Raw genomic sequence first — 17,480 nt, 5'->3', positions numbered from 1 at the left:
ATTTAAAGTAATTTACATAACATTTAATGCATAATTTAAATGTAAGGAGGTAAGTACATTCTATTTTTAAAACCACCTATACAGCTTTCTTTTTTTGGGGGGAAGGGGGTGGTGGTTCCGGTCGTGGGGCCTGAACTCTGGGCCTGGGCGCTGTCCCTCAGCTCTTCAGCTCAAGGCTAGTGCACCACCACTTGAGCCATAGCAACACTTCTGGCTTTTTTTATTTTATTTTCTGCTTATGTGGTGCTGAGGAATTGAACCCAGGGAGGGCCTCATGCATGCAAGGCAAGCGCTGTAGCACTGAGCTACCTTCCCAGCCCCACCTATACAGCTTTCTACCAGGAGATGCTAAAATTCTAACAAAATAGAAATATGGAAGCAAAAACAAGCTCCTAATTATTCCCTAGAGCATGAATTACACCAGCACTGTTCAAGAATTCTTTTCGATTTCAAGAACAATATTAAAAGTTATCTGTCCTGATTACTCATACTAGAACTGAAAGGTCTCTTGACTTGGTATAGAAAACATTCCAGCCTTCATTAAGATTTATAGACACAGGAGCTGGGAAGGTGGCTCAGTGACAGAGCGCTTGCCCTGCATGCATGAGGCCTTCGGTTCTATTCCTCAGCACCACATAAAGGAAAAGAAAAAAAGCCGGAAGTGGCACTGTGGCTCAAGCGGTAGAGCGCTAGTCTTGAGCTGAAAAGCTGAGGGACAACACCCAGGCTCAGAGTTCAGGCCCCACGGCCAGACCCTCCCCCCCCAAAAAAGAGAAAGATTTATAGACACAGACACGTATACACACACGGACTCATTAAGATCAATATATTTAAGATGCACATAACATATACACATGTATGCTTAGATCTTAACACTAAAGTAAATTGTACATAATGTTATAAATGGCATTAACTCTTTAAAAAAAAGCCAATCAAATGTAGAGTTTTGTTAAACTCCAAGCCTATCAATATACTTAAGTTTGTTGATTTGTGCAAGCTGTATGAAAAAGAACTTTCAAGCCCCACAATCAACAAAAAAAAGAGAGAGAGAGAGAGAGAAGAAAAAGAACTGTCCTATATATCCTAAAATGGAAAGTCTATTAATACAGATATGTGACCTGCAGGAGTGGGATCAAATGTGAGTAGGCTGTTTAAGCTTTTCATACCTTCCTGCCTTTTCTTCTTCCACAGCCCATAACCACCTTCTTCATGGGGTCACAACCTCCAGTATTTAATCCAATGACTTTTACCATATACTGTTATATGTCAAAATCAGACTAATTTTCTTGACTGTTTTGTCATTTTTCCCTTAATGTCTTAAAGAACATTTTTACTTTTTCATTAATTTACTACAAGGTTTGATTGTACTTTTAGCTTTAACAATATGGCTGGTATTTTTAGAGGTTTAAAAGTTAATTCAAACAGCAGAACATCAGCAGGAAAAGCTGAGTGAGAGTGCAGGAAACCCCAGTTGTTGGCACTAATTAAATAGTAATTCAATGGTATTTTTTGCTTCATGTATAATTAGTAGGACCAACATTTGTTATTAAGGACTAGTTTGTTCATTTAATCTATTGGCAAAGTACTATGCCTATATACAATTGTACTAAATAACCAAAAGTGGTTCTTGAGTACAGTAAATGGATCCTTTTGAGCTATGCTTGTTTTTCATATATCTAAGTTCTTTTTGGTGCCAGTACTGGGCTTGAACTCCTAAGCACTTTCCCTGAGCTAGTTTTGTTCAAGACCACTACTCTACCACTTGAGCCACGGCTCTACTTCTGGCTTTTTTTGGGTAGTTTGACTTTCCTAGCTGGGCCGGCTTCTAACCACAATCCTTTTAGGATTATAGCAGTGAACCACCGGTGCCATGCATATCTAAATTCCTTACCCTCTGGTCAGCTGAGTGTATGGATTATCACAGCTAAAATATTTTTATCAAAAAGAATGCATGTGGGCTGGAAAGGTGGCTCAGTGGTAGAGCGCTTGCCTTGCATGCATGAGACCCTGGGTTCAATTCCTCAGCACCACATAAGCAAAAAAAAAAAGGAGCCGGAAGTGGCACTGTGGCTCAAGTGGTAGAGCGCTAGCCTTGAGCTGAAGAGCTGAGGGACAGTGCCCAGGCCCAAAGGTCAGGCCCCACGACCGGACCCCCAAAAAACAAAAAAACAAAAACAAACAAAAACAAAAAAGAATGCATGTCCATCTTCCTGTAGAAAGCACTTCTGTTTATCTTTAAAAGTGGGTACCCTTGTCGGGCGCTGGTGGCTCATGCCTATAATCCTAGCTGCTCAGGAGGCCGAGATCTAAGGATCATGGTTCAAAGCCAGCTGGGGCAGGAAAGTCCATGAGATTCTTATCTCCAATTAACCACCAGGAAACCAGAAGTGGAGTTGTGGCTCAAGGGGTAGAGTGCTCACCTTGAGCTGAAGAGCTCAGAATCAGGCCCAGGCCCAGAATTCAAGCCCCATGACTAGCAAAAAAAAAAAAAAAAGGTGGATATACTTTATGGTTATTAGTTTTCTTATATCCAAAGATATGAACATGTTTGTCCATATTTGCTTCTCAAATTAAGAACTACTACTTATTCAAAAGACTCCATTAGCTGGGTACAGAGCTCAGTAGTAGAGTGATTGCTAGCATGTGCAGGCTTTACATTTAATCCCTTTATACATTTAAACAAAGACAAAAACTTTAGATGATCATGGTGACTCTCACCTGTAATCCAAGCACTTAGGAGGCAGAAGCAAAACGTTCACAAGTTTAAAGCCAACCTGGTTATAGATAAGCTCAATTAACCAGTAAAAAGCAAAGCCAGTTGCTGGTGGCTCACACCTTGTAATTCTAGCTACTTAGGAGGTTAAGGTCTGAGGATGGTGGTTTGAAGCCAGCCCAGGGAAAAAGGTCCCTGAGATTTTCCATCTCCAATTAACCACCAAAACAACTGCGAGCAGAGCTGTGAGAGAGCCAGCCTAGAGCAAAAAAAAAAGCTAAGGGAAGTGCCCAGTGACTACAAAATGTGTGACAAAAAGGGAATCTATTGTGATCAAGGAAAACCTAATCTAAATGGGGGCAGAGGGAAGACAAACTAACATTAGGGATAAAAGGAACAGAGTGTGTTCTAGGTAGAGGAAGAGAGGTAGTCTTCCAAGGAAGATTCATACTAGGAATTAACTATGAATTAAAACAAATTATGACAGTCAACTCCTTTCCCTGAGTCATGTCATTCTCATTACCTCCCCAGCCCCCAGTCCATCCCCACACAACTCTACCCCTGCTCCATTTACATCTTACCATCATTAAAGCCAGGCTCAAGTTCATCTCAGAAGTTTTCCTAAAAATCTCTAGAACCGAGTGATCTCTTCCTCCTCTATATCCAACCCCAAATGATGCCTTTAAGTTAGTAACTCATTCTCTAAATTGATCAGTATAACACTAAATCATACCATAATCCATTCTGATTGACTAGATTCATTCAACAGGTATTTAGTGATGATTTAATGTATACATAAAACTGTTCTGAGCCGGGCACTGGTGGCTCATGCCTGTAATCCTAGGTACTCAGGAGGCTGAGATCTGAGGATTGCAGTTTGAAGCCATCCTGAGGAGTAAAGACCATGAGACTTTATCTCCCACTAACCACCAGAAAAATGGAAGTAGCACTGTGACCCAAGTGGCAGAATATTCGCCTTGAGCTGAAGAGCTCAGGGACAGTGCTCAGGCTCAGAGTCCAAGCACCATGACTGACAAAGAAGCAAACCAACAAACAAAACCATTCTGAGTTTTCTACTGCTAAAGATAGGTTAAGAGAAACAAGTGATAGTCCACTGGAAATTAATACACTTAGAAGGCTTTATTGTACGTACTTTAGAATTCCCATATATTTAACAAATAGGCACTGCTTAAATGTCTCTTTTGCATTATGAATGATCCAAAAGATGAAGACATTTTAGAGACCAATATTATATACATTTTTTGTTGTTTTTTTGTTGGTGATGGGGCTTAAACTCTAGGCCTGTGTACTGTCCCTGAGCTCTTCAGCCCAAGGCTAGCGCTCTACCACTTGAGCCACAGCGCTACTTCCAGCCTTTTCGTTTATATGAGGAATTGGAACCCAGGGCCTCATGCATGGGAGCAAGCACTCTATCACTGAGCCACCTTTCCAGCCCCCAATATATACAAATTTTTAAAATAAAAAATATTTTGTAATTCCAGGGACTGGGAAGTTGGCTCAGTGGTAGAGCGCTTGCCTTGCATGCCTGAGGCCCTGGGTTCATTTCCTCAGCACCACATAAGCAAAAAGAAAAAAACCGGAAGTGGTGCTGTGGCTCGAGTGGTAGAGCGCTAGCCTTGAGCTGAAGAGCTGAGGGACAGCGCCCAGTCCCAGAGTTCAGGCCCCATGACCGGACCCCCCCCCAAAAAAAAATTTTGTAATTCCAGGACTAAAGAGGTAAGGTCAAGACTATCACCAATTCAAGGCCAGCCTGGGCCACATAGCAAGGCTCTGTCTCAAAAAGAAAAAATGTCATACTTATTTATATATTCCAAGATGACTATCACGTTTTTATAATAATGAAAACAGTCAAGAGGAATTTAAATTTTTTTCTTGATTAGTAAAATTTACAAGTTTACAATAAGAAAAATACAAAAAAATATAGAATAAAAGTACCATAACTCCTTCTAAACTTTTAGAGTTTATATACTTCCATTTAACAGATGGTGGAATCTTCCATCACCAAATATTTTTATCATGTCAATGTAGTATTTAAAAATAAGAATGTATTTTTTAAGAGGGAAAAAAAACCTCATTTCTTAGAAAGTTTTAAAAATTTAAACTACATTAACTAGGAGCAATGATTGTGACTGGCATATGATTATACCAACCTGCTAAAAGAAAAAAATATCAGTTAAAATGTACTACCTAGTAATTGTTGAGATCCTTTTAAGCATTATTATATATCCTCATTAAATGTAAAATGTTAAATAATGGCATTTAGACTATATTAACTCTATCTAAAATGGGGAAAAGGGTATTTTCATCTTTCAAAGAATAGTAGATGCTAATAACATACACCAATGATTACCTTTCATGTTTAACAGAATGGAGGCATAGCTCAAGCAGCAGAACACTAAGAATTCACTCTAGTATCAATACCAAAATATGAAGTAAAATAAAATACAACATCTGAAAATGCAATGCAACCACACAAAAGTGTTGACAATGATCTTTTTGTGAGTGTGTGTGGTCTGTGTGCATGTACATGTACATGTGCATACCAGTACTAGGCCTTAAATTCAGAGCTTATGTTCTCGTTCAGCTAGCTTGCTCAAGGCTGGCCCTGGACAAATACAGTCATGCATAATCTGGGTATACTCAGGAGGCTGAGATCCAAAGGATTGAATATAGAAGCAATGATGCCTCCCCCCTCCCTTCTCCCTCCTTCCTCCCTCCTCTTGCTCCTTTCCCCCCTTCCTCCCTCCTTCTCTCCCTCTCTCACTTTATCTCTCCCCCCCCCCTCTCTGTTGGTCATAGAGCTTGAACTCTGGGCCTGAATGCTATCTCTCAGCTCTTCAGCTAAAGGCGATGCTCTACCACTTGAACCATAGTGCCACTTCCGATTTTCTGAGTGGTTCACTGGAGGTAAGAGTCTCACAGACTTTCCTGCCCAGTCTGGCTTTGAACCATGATCCTCTGATTTCAGCCTCCTGAGTAGCTAGGATTACAGGCTAAGCCACCAGGTACCTAGCAGCAATGATCTCTTGTCAATCAATATAAAATCCCCACCACAGTAGATGACCTTCTAGCCTTACTTAATGCTGTTTGAAATGTAATTGGCAGGTTTTCTAAACCTCTTAAATTTAGTTGGTAAGAAGACTAGAAATTAGAAGCCTTTAACTCCCATTTCCTGTTTGGGGAGCAGGAAATGTTTCTCTTTCTCTATTTCTCCCTACATTAATGCTGTCATGCTAAAATATGCTGTTATGCTAAAATAAATCCTTGCTAAAACTTTACCTTAAAAAAGAAAGAATAAGCCAGGTGCTGGTGGCTCACTCCGGTAATCCTAGCTACTCAGGAGGCTGAGATCTGAGGTTCACGGCTCAAAGCCAGCCTGGGCAGGAGAGTCCTTAAGACTATTTCCAATTAACCACCAGATAACTGGAAGTGGCGCCATGGCTCAAGTGATAGAGCGCTCACCTTGAGCTGAAGAGCTGAGGGACAGTGCTCTGGCTCTGAGTTTAAGCCCCACAACTGATAAAAAAAAGTTAAAAATCCATGCAGGGGACTGGGAATTCCCAAGATGGTATGCATACAAAACAATACAATTGTATCACAAATGTGTGAAACCACATCCCTGAAGCTACAGGGTAAAGGTGCTAAGTAACTTCTAGAAATTAATACTTTGTAACTGTAGATACAGCCTCCAAAGAATAAAACTGTTGCCCACATGTGTATGGGTTGGCAATGCTGATACTACTACATGTGAATATTAGAACTAAAGAATTAAGTAAACAGATGCCAGATGGTAGAAGACACATCTCTTACTGATGGGAGTGAGGGAAGAAAGGGAAATACTCCATATGGTAATGGATTGATCAGAGCTGTAGATATTGGCATGAAGTTATCTCTTCAGGGATAATTTATATAAGAGTTATGGGGGGCTGGAAAGGTGGCTCAGTGGTAGAGCACTTGCCTTGCATGCATGAGGCCCTGGGTTCGATTCCTCAGCACCACATAAGCAAAAAGAAAAAAGCCGGAAGTGGCGCTGTGGCTCAAGTGGTAGAGCGCTAGCCTTGAGCTGAAGAGCTGAGGGACAGTGCCCAGGCCCAGAGTTCAGGCCCCACGACCGGACCCCCCCCCAAAAAAAAAAAAAGTTATGGGGCTGGGAGTGCTTATCATATGAGACTCAGGTTCAATCCTCTACATGGAAAAAGAGAAGGGAGAAAGAGTAGGGAGAAAACAGAAGGGGAAGGGAGGGAAGAAAGAAAAGAGAGTGAAGGGAAGGGAGGAGAGGAAGAAGAGAGAGGACAGGGGAGGGTGGAGGGAAAGAGAAAGGGAGAAATATACAGATGTATAGATATACCAAGAGTAACACATCCTCATCTATTTCTTTGCTTTGTCAACTTAGAGGGGAGAAGATAGTGGAGGGACAGCAGAAAGGGAGACACTACAGATTTTTATACCCATGGAAGCACATCATCTATTTCTTTGTTTTGCCAACTTAGGAGGCCTAGAAGCAATAACACCCCAGTAACAAAGAATGCATGTCGGTTTTTAGTAGCATTTTCCAATTAAAAGAACCAGGCTCCTAGAGGAATGACTAATTCTATACTGATGTAAGAAATATATAAGAAGACTCTACTGTGATAGCCAAAAGTACTGAAAATCCTTTAAAAAAAAAAAGTACATGAACAAATGATGGAGATATGTCAAAGAGAAACAAAGAGTTATGGTAAACAATTATAAATATATTCATATTGGTATGTGTCCATACAGACTTAAATGTAAAATGTAACTAGCTATAAGGTGTTTCTATACATTTTTTTTTTTTTTTGGTCTGGTTGTGGGGCCTGAACTCTGGGCCTGGGCACTGTCCCTCAGTTCTTCAGCTCAAGGCCAGCGTTCTACTACTTGAGCCATAGCACCACTTCCGGCTTTTTAATTTTTTTGCTTATGTGGTGCTGAGGAATCGAACCCAGGGCCTCATGCATGCAAGGCAAGCGCTCTACCACTGAGCCACCTTCCCAGCCCGTTTCTATACATTTTCAAATGTTCCAAAAAATACACTTAAAAATATGAAAAGGATCTGGTAAGTGTTTATCATGCCCACAGCCCTGGGCTTAAACCACAATAAATAAACAATTAATTTTATTATTTTTAAAGGAAAAGATAAGAAAGCCAAATAAGAAATGACACTTCCAGAGATATAAAAGAGAAATTGAATTTTCCTTTAGAAAAAAAATGTTCTAACTTAATACAAGAACGTATCTATGTATTATGTATGTATCTATGTTTGAGTATGCTTGCTTTATTACTATAATTGGAGATGACAATACATACTGGACTTGCACATGGTCAGCCACTAGAAAGGATTAAAACTAAGAAGTTTGTAAAGTCCAAAAAATTCCATACATGATACTTACCGTCTATCCTACTTGTAACAATGACTGGAGGGTAAAAAGACAAGACCCTCAACATGATATAAATCTCTAATTACAGATTATTGCTTTCTCTAAATGGCCACTGTCCACTTCTACATAAATACAGTTCTGACTAAGCAATTGTACTTAAAGATAACATAAAGAAACCAAAGGAATCATTTTAAGTCTTAAGAGCAAATAAATCAGAGAATATAATTTGAATTTCTTAAAACCTTCTTTTTAAAGAAAATACAAAGTGATTCCCATAGCAGGAGATGTACTACTTAATATACGGAGAAATGTAATGTGAAATTACACATAAGACCTATATTAGGTCCTTTCAGCAAGATTCCTGAGGGAAGCTCAATTTGGGTCTTAGTTTCTGTCCCTATCAAGAGGTCTTGTTTCCAGGACATCGATAGAATGATTAAGCCAAATAAATCTCCATAGTAAGGAGTCAGCACTGGGATCAAGAAAGAAAATAAATATGGGTCCATAAGAATCCACCAGGGCGGGCTGGGAAGGTGGCTCAGTGGTAGAGCACTTGCCTTGCATGCATGAGGCCCTGGGTTTGATTCCTCAGCACCACATAAGCAGGAAAAAAAAAAAAAGGCCGAAGTGGTGCTGTGGCTCAAGTGGTAGAGTGCTAGCCTTGGGCTAAAGAGCTGAGGGACAGCACCCAGGCCCAGAGTTCAGAACCCACAGCCGGATCTGTACAGTATTTTCACAATAAACAAAAAAGAAAGAAAGAAAGAAAGAAGAATCCACCAGGCTACAAAAACTACATGAAGAACAAGGCTTGCCAAGAGTCAACAAATACAAATGAGTTACAGACTGTGGCTCCAGATACTCACAAACTCTTTCAAAATATGTAACAGACTGCAAAAGAGCTCTCATATCTTCCCATGATAATATCTGCTTTATATAAGACAATCCTTTATATTTTAGTCTTCACAAAGAAATAAATTTAAGTAAAATACTATCTCTGATAGCTCTAGAATTTGCTTCAAATATGGTAGAAAATCTAAATAAGATTGGTCATTAGAACAAAGGAGGAGGCTACAATGCTTGGTAAGAAATGTACTCTGAGTTTTAGGTCTGTAGACACAGGCATGGTTCATGTGGTTCACATTAGATCATCTAGAAAAATGAGAATAAAGCTAGCTTAGCTTTACTTTATGAAGTTGTAAAGAGATTTAAAATGTAGTAAGTTTTAAATCTGAAAATACGATCAAACAGGATCGAAGGTGTTCGAGTTCATCATTAGTCTTCCAACCTCTCAGGTACCCTATAATTTATCAGGATAAGAACAAAGGTAGTTGAAATGTGAAAACTTATTTATCACTCTGCATCTGAAAGGCAGTGAGTTACATCTCGCCTTCCCACTGTGTTTCTAAGGTAGCAATGTTTATGATTTTCGAACCTGTACCCATATGTTGTGTAAATAATACAAAACTGTATATTTTTCAAAGGTTTTTTAAACTTTGGGCAATATTCTTTTGTTAAGATGTTAAGGAATAAAAGCTAGAAAAAAAAAGAAATGTACTCATTATCTTGCCCATCTATTTGTAACCCCTCTGTACAGTATTTTCACAATAAAAAAATTAAAAAAAAAAAGATTGGTCATTAGTTCATAATTGCTAAGTCTAATTGGTTCATTAGATTTATTTCACTGCCCTATTTTTGTATGTGTTTGAAATTCTCATTGAAACAGTTTAAAAAGATAAATATTAGTTAAGAAATAATTCTAGCTGGGTGCTGGGCACCTGCCTGTTATGCTAGCTATTCAGTATGCTGAGATCTAAGGATCACAGTTTCAAAGCCAGCCCAGGCACAAAAGCATTTGAGATTATATCCAATTAACCATCAAGCAGCTGGAAGTGGAGAGTTGTGGCTCAAGAGCTCAGAGACAGCACCCAGGCTGAGTTCAATCCCAGGATCAACACACACACACACACACACACACACACACACACACACACACACACACACACACACACAAAATTCTAAGGCCAAGTGGTATCATACACCTATAATCCCAGCTACTTGAGAGGCTGAAATGGGAAGACCTCAATTTTGAGCCCCGCCCTGGCAATATAAAAAAATGAGACTACGGGGCTGGGAAGGTGGCTTAGGAGTAGAGTGCTTGCCTAGGATGCATGAAGCCCTGCGTCCGATTCCTCAGTACCACATACACAGAAAAAGCTGGAAGTGGCACTGTAACTCAACTGGTAGACAGAGCACTAGCCTTGAGCACAGAGAGGCTCAAGGACAGTGTCCAGCCCTGAGTTCAAACTCCAGGACAGAAAAAAAAAAAAAAGAGAGAGAGACCACTCACCTCAAAAAAATAGTAAAAATAATTCTACCCCCACAGCTTAGAGAAATAAACTTAATACACTTACACTTAATAGAAAAGCCAATTAAAAAACAAAGGATTTGAATAGACATTTCTCCAAAGAAGATAATACAAATAGCCAATGCAATGAAAATGTCCTCAACATCAGTAATCAATAGTGGAAATCTATACTGCAAAGAGATACCATTTCATACCCATTAGATAGTGACCGCACAGACATGAGCATAGTTAATAATACTGACTACATTAAAAATGGTTGGGTTTGCAGGTTTAGCTTATGCTTAATATGCACAAGGCCCCAGGTTTATCTCCAGTACCAAAAACAAAACAAAGCAAAAAATAAACACAACAACAAAAAAGCAAAAAAACAAAACCAAAGATTAATATGGTAAATTTCCTCATAATTCTAAGTAGTTTTCAAAGAAACAATTTACCCATTTTATCTCTCTATAAATAGTCATGTGTGTTTGTGTGTGTATACAAACATTATATAGACCAGGCACAAGTGGCTCAATGCCTGTAATCCTAGCTACTCAGAAGATTGATATCTGAGGATTATGGTTCAAAGCCAGCTCAAGCAGGAAAGTCCAATTAACCACAAAAAGCTGAAGTGGAGTAGTAGAGTGACAACCTTGAGCCAAAAAGCTCAGGGACAAACCTTGAGTTCAAGCCCTAGGACCAACACATGCACTCACACACACATACATAGACACATACACATATACACACACACACACACACACACACGTTATATAAATGATATATATTTAGTAGTTTTAAAACAGAGCCTCACTATATAGCGCTCAGTCTTGTCCTGAACTCACAAATCTCCTGCCTCAGCTATCCCAGTGCTGACATTACAGGCCTGTAATGTGATGTAATGTAAAGTGACTTCTGAAACTAAAAAACAAGTAAGTAAAACAAATGATATAGACATTCTTTGGTCCTTCTCCCATGATCATAATTTCTCTAATACTTAAATATGAATAAAGTTTTACCTATTAAAAGACATGAAATTATTTTCTGATCTAGGAAAATGTTATTATTCTCAGATGTGCTCTCGCTGGTGTTGCTTACAAACAGCAGGAAATGAGTTAAGTCCTAACTGAACAGTGTGCAGTTTTTCTACCTACGTGGCAGTACTACTGTCCACTTAGATTATATTCAAGATCCAAATATCTCAAAACATCTGGCATAGAGTGGAAAATTTTATGATGTAGGCAAAGATCTATTGCAGGAAGGCAAAGAGGGTCTACTGAGTGCTCCACAAGACAAGTTTCTCAACATTGGGTATAGACCTGTCTTGAAACAGTGTTTCCATGTCTGGAACACAAACTCAGTTTCAAAACTGCAAAAAGGAAAAATAGTAAACAAAATCCTAACACAGGGAAACTGTGAGCCCAGTCTTTCCCTTTCCCTTTTCTTTTTGTTTGCACATGGAGGGAGGACCGCTCAGGGGGTAGAATGCAGAACCTGAGGCTCTAGCTTGTCTTTCTCCACTCCAAGGCACTTCTCCACTTCTGGCTTTGTTGGAGATAAACAGTCTCTGATTTGTCTCCCTTGGCTGGAGACCCAACCTAGATCCTCAGATTTGTTTCTTCGGTAGCTAGAATTATATAGGCATGAGCCACCAGTGCCCTGTCTAGCCCTTCTGTAAGCTCTGTCACTATGCTAAATTCAAGTTGTACAAATCAATAAAAACCATAAAGACAGCTTGTTTGGCTCAAGCCTGTCTGTAATCCTACCTACTGGAAGGCAGAGGGCTGGGAATCATGGTTTGAGGACAGCCCAGGGAAAATATGTTCTTGAGACTCCCTCTCAACCAATGGCTGAGCACAGTAGAGTGTATCCATTATCTCAGCTACACAGGAAGCACAACTAACAGGATCAAAGCCTGGGATGATCTTGGCATAAAGCAAAACCTTACCTCAAAAACAATGCAAAAAAGGGCTGGAGACATGACTCAGGTGGTAAACCAACTGCCTTCCAAGAGGCCCTCAATTCAATCTTAGTACAAAAAATAAATGGAAAAAATCCATTTGCATTATAAATCATACAGCTTTCATTACATTGGCTAGAGGACCAACTCAATTTGATTAATAAGATCCAAGAGAAGTCAGAATAGCCTTTGGAAACAACGTAAGAGTATCATGCTCCCACCAAGTTGCTGGGACAATTCATTAACATTCTATAATTCAAAATCCTTTTAAATATGTATGTGCTCTATAGACAGCAAAAATATTTGATATGGGGCTATGGATATGGCAAAGTGCTTGCCTAGCATGTTTGAGGTCAAGAGTTCAATGTATCTCCAGCACCTAAAAAAAAAAAAGAAGAAGAAAGCCAGGCACCTAGCTATTGAAGAGACGGAGACCTGAGGATAGAGGTGTGAAGTTAGCCAGGACAGCAAAATCCACAACACTTAGCTCCAATTAGCCAGCAAAAAGCCAGAAGCAGAGGTATGGCTCAAGTGATAGAGTACCAGCCTTGAGCAAAAAATCTAAGTGCACAAAGCCCTGAGTTCAAGTCCCAGTACCTCATGCATATATATGCACATGCACGCACAAAAGAGAGAAAGGGATACAGATGATATACAAAACATAATCATGTGAAAAAACAACAGTATTAGAATATGGACCATTTCATTGTATATCCAGACTGAGTGCATTTGCACATGTATGTGCAAGAATACACAAGTAAATTTGTGAATGCTGATGCTTGACATGATACATACGAATACATGTGCAAAATGTGTCCAAGAACTGCATGTGTATAAAGATGTGCTTGGAAACACGTATAGGTGCTTAACAGAGCATATACACAAATACTGTATGCATCTGCTGGTGCATATCCTATTTTTGGCAGTGAGTAGGTATGTATGTGTATATCCTTATAATCACAACCTAGCCTTGTGACCTTGAGCATGTTCCTGAGCCTCTTTGAGACTTGTCTTCTTCATCCACACTGTGAGAACACACTGACACAAAGGTTTTGTAAAATGGATGCAAACCAATTAGTGCTGATTGATGCACAGTAAATCAATATGTGTCCCTTATCTTTACACTAGGTATACTGATCTAAACTTGTGCATATTTATACAGCTATAAGGTCACAGAACACACATCAAAATGTTGACTCTAGTTATCTACGCACAAATTTTTCTACGAAGAATATTTTTTATGTTTTTATTGAAGTTTTTTTTAAGAATAAGATGGCCCCTCTCTGACACACCACAATCTTGCCTAATTAAAATTCATTACGCACCAGACTGGACAAAGAATAATTTTGATACTCCAATAAATTTTCTTATTACCAGCACTCTTATCAGCATTATCCAAGAAGACAGCAGTAGAAGGAAAACCCAAGACGCTTATTTGCCTTATCCAAGTCAGGATGAAGATAATGAATCAGATGACACTACAGGACACAGGTGATTTGCAAACACATTGGTGACAGTTAGGTGACATGGGATTTGAATCTTATTAAAAAAGATCTTATTAAAGCAGAAAAGAATCTAGAGGGGCTGGAAATGTGGCTTAGTGCTCGCCTAGCATGTATGAAGTCCTGGGTTCGATGCCTCAGTACCACATAAACAGAAAGATGGGAAATGGCGCTGTGGCTCAAGTGGTAGAATGCTAGCCTTGAGCAAAAGAAGCTCAGAGACAGTGTCCAGACCCCGAGTTCAAGCCTAGGGCTGGCAAAAAAAAATGATAATAAAGTATATATATGTGTGTATATATATATATATATATATATATATGAAATTTAGAGTCTGGTCCAAGGTCATACCAAAATGCACTTATTAGACTCCAGGCTGTTAAGAGATTCGTGGGTTATATTGTTCTGCCACAATTTGGGGAAAATCTCTATGAGACCAAGAAGCCAAATTCTTATTAGTCATTCTGAGCTGGGGGGGGGGGGGAAGGGGCCTGGTGACAACACCCAACGAAAGACGGCAAAACAAACCAATAACTGACAGCACCAGGGTTAATCTACACGTTTCAATGGTATTGGGTTTTTCCTTGTTTGTAAAATACAGAAAATGTAGCTTATCTAAATCGCGACATTTTAGTTTCATAAAGGCAGGTTGGACATTTGTGTGAAAATTATGCCCAAGGCATTTGAAGCATCATCACACAACACAGTGATCCGCGGTTCCAATCAACATCAGCTACTACTTGGCTCCATTCCCACAATCACGATGTGTTAGTTTAATATCTCTTAAAAATAACAACCAAAAAAAAAAAAACCCCGAAACAACAACAACAACAAAAATCCTCTGCAGAAGGTCTCCGCAAAAATCCCAAAGAAAAACAGCTACAGACAAGAGAGTAAAAAGCCGGCAGCCCTTTTCCCTGGGGCCTCAATTTCGAGATAATAATGCAATCATCCCCCATACATTTCCTCCCCAGATATGTTATTACATCTCTCAAAACGTCACTTCCAAGGGATTAGAACACTCGCGGGCACACGCCTGGTGGCGTCACCGACGCGCTACATTTTTGGGGCAACACCTCGACCAAACATCGCCTCTTGCAGATCTGCCGCAAACTGCGGGCTCGTCTCGCTTCGTTTTTACTTTTGTCTTGAAAGCGAGGCGTGGGGGAGGGGCGGGCCGGGCCTGACCGAACCGACGGGGCCCCAGAAACCCTGAGTAATCGCATCTCGCTGCGGGGGAGCCGTCGCCGCAGCACCAGCGATTTTTATCTTTTCTCTCCACCCAGTTTCCTTTCGCATTTCATTTCCCTCCCCCTTTCTTTTTCCAGTGACATCAAAAAAAAAAAAAAAGCAAAGGTGGAAAGGAGAAAAATAAATGGCCCTAGGTCACTGCCTACTCTGAGCCCAGAGTTCGGACTCGGGGACCCACCCGCCCGGGGAAATGCGGGAAACCAAAGCCGTTTCCACCCGGGATCGCGAGGGGGGCCGCTCAGGGTCCGCAGCGGCCTGGAATGGAGGCCGAGGCCACAAGGCCCGGGCCCAGCGCGGCCTGCCAAGCCCGGGCGTCGAGTTGCCAACGGGCCGGCCCTGCAGAGGTCTGAAACGGCAGGCGGAGCCAGGGTCCAAGCTCTAGGCTGAGGGACGGAACTCGGCGCTGCTCACCTGCTGGTACCGGCTGCCGCAGGCCGGCTCGACCGCCGCCAGCGCCGCCAAAGCCAACGCCATCACGCAGCCGGCAGCAGGGGGGGAGCGCGCAGGAACGAGCTGAAGGGACGCGGGCGCTGCGGCCTGGACACGTGGGGAGGCCCTGAGGGTCGCGCCGCGGGTGGGGTCTCGATGGCCGCCGCCGCTCCGGGAGAGACGCTCTCCTCAGGCCGTAAGCACCGCCGCTGCCGCCTAGGCTCCGCCGCGGCCCCTGGGGAGGAGGCGGAGACGACGGACGACGGCGACGACGCTGCGCGCCGCCCCGCCCCCAACTCGCACCGCCCTGCCCCACCGAGCCGCGCCCTGCGCCGCCGCGGCCACATCACCTCGGCTCCCTCCTCCGCCTCAGCCTCCGCCTCAGCTCCCCAGTCGCCGGCAGGCCCGCGGCGCCAGCGGAGGGCCGTTGTCTGGGCGCCCGAGCCGGCCACTCCCTGGTATAGCCACAAGATCAAGGTTCTCATCCACTCCCACCCTCACTGCCATCCTATAGGTCAGGGGTCAGCCAACGACAGGGCGGGGACCACACTCAGCCCCGTCGCCTAGACCAATAGTCTGCGGAAGTCCAGTGTCCACAAATAAAGTTTTATTGGGAACCCAGCTATAGACCCTCGCGGAGGGCCTGCAAATCCTAAGCACTTGCTCCCTGACCTTCTCCCTGAATCCTTCCCAAGGACGGACAGTAGCTTCGTGTTTAAACATTCTTTAGTGTCCTAACAGCTTAGCCTCTGGATCCAGAGACTATATTTCCTCAAGAAAACTCTCAGAGGAAGGGATGTGAAAGTCAAAACCTGATCTCAGGCAGGGACAACAAGAAATGCACAGAGGCCCTGCTGAGAGGTGGGTGGGAGACAGAATGGCCAATTTCTCACCGATGAAACTGTGCCTGGAGAGATTATGCATTTTACCCAGTGACACAGAGCTGGACTGAAGTACATTTGCAGTGCAAGCCTACTAAGCCAGCTTAATGATTACCACACAACTGAACGATAAGCTGGGTGAAGACACAGAGAATTTAGCTTTTAAAGCTGCCTTCCACGGTGTCCCACACATAGCTACAGGGCAGCTCTTCTGTTTCTTTAGATCATATCCAGCCATCTGGAATTGCGTCTACCTACCTGTCCAATGCAGGAGGAAAACCTCAATCTTTGAAGCTTGTTGCGTTTCCCATATCTTCTTAATAGTCTCAGTAAGATCATCTTAGCTTCTAATTTTTCAGATTAGTTAAATTTATCTATTAACTTGCCGGTGAACTCAGGGCATTTAACTTGTCCTGGCAAGCACTCTACCAACATACCTGTTTTGAACCATATTGAAAAGGATCAAACTGAAATCAAGTCTAGGTATTTTTCTTTCTCACTTTGAGATCTCTATCATTTTCCAAACTCCAGGTTCTCTCTTGTTCTGTTAGCCTCATCAACAAATTCATCCAAGCTGTAAGAGTCTACTTTGCCTCAGTTGTATTTATTTTGCGTTGCTTTTTTTTTTTTTTTTCTTGTCAGTTGTGGGGCTTGAACTGTGGGCCTGGGTGCTGTCCCTCAGCTCTTCAGCTCAAGGCCAGTGTTCTACCACTTGAGCCACAGTGCCACTTCTGGTTTCCTCGGGGTTTACAGGAGATAAGGGTCTCACAAACTTTCCTGCTTGGGCTAGCTTTGAACTGCAATCCTCAGATCTCAGCCTCCTGAGTAGCTAGAATTACAGGTGTGAGCCACTGGCTCCTGGCTTGCATTGCTGTTTGTGTAGTGTTATACTTGAAAGGCCTTATAGATGGAAGGCAAAAACTCAACCACTAGTCTTCATCCCCAGTCCAGAAAGTCTATACCTTTTAATGTAATACGGTATTATG

At 41.8% G+C, this 17,480-nt stretch overlaps 1 protein-coding gene across 2 annotated transcripts in view; it reads right to left on the bottom strand.

Moving 5' to 3' along the window:
* Ndfip1 (Nedd4 family interacting protein 1) overlaps window positions 1–17,480 on the bottom strand; it is a 92,972-nt gene that overhangs the window by 26,987 nt on the left and 48,505 nt on the right. Inside the window, exon 1 of one of the 2 annotated variants that reach the window (XM_042691978.1) lies at window positions 15,596–15,834. The exons of the other annotated variant lie outside the window; for it this stretch is intronic. Within the exon in view, the coding sequence (XP_042547912.1) occupies window positions 15,596–15,658 (63 nt within the window). The 5' untranslated portion in view covers window positions 15,659–15,834. Of the gene's footprint in view, window positions 1–15,595; window positions 15,835–17,480 lie in introns of those variants that run through there. 2 annotated transcript variants of the gene reach the window in all.

This window comes from Dipodomys spectabilis, unplaced genomic scaffold (assembly GCF_019054845.1).
Source record: "Dipodomys spectabilis isolate Male_0828 unplaced genomic scaffold, ASM1905484v1 ptg000147l, whole genome shotgun sequence".
In the NCBI taxonomy this organism is placed as follows: domain Eukaryota; kingdom Metazoa; phylum Chordata; class Mammalia; order Rodentia; family Heteromyidae; genus Dipodomys; species Dipodomys spectabilis.
This window is presented reverse-complemented; position numbering and strand designations above follow the sequence as displayed.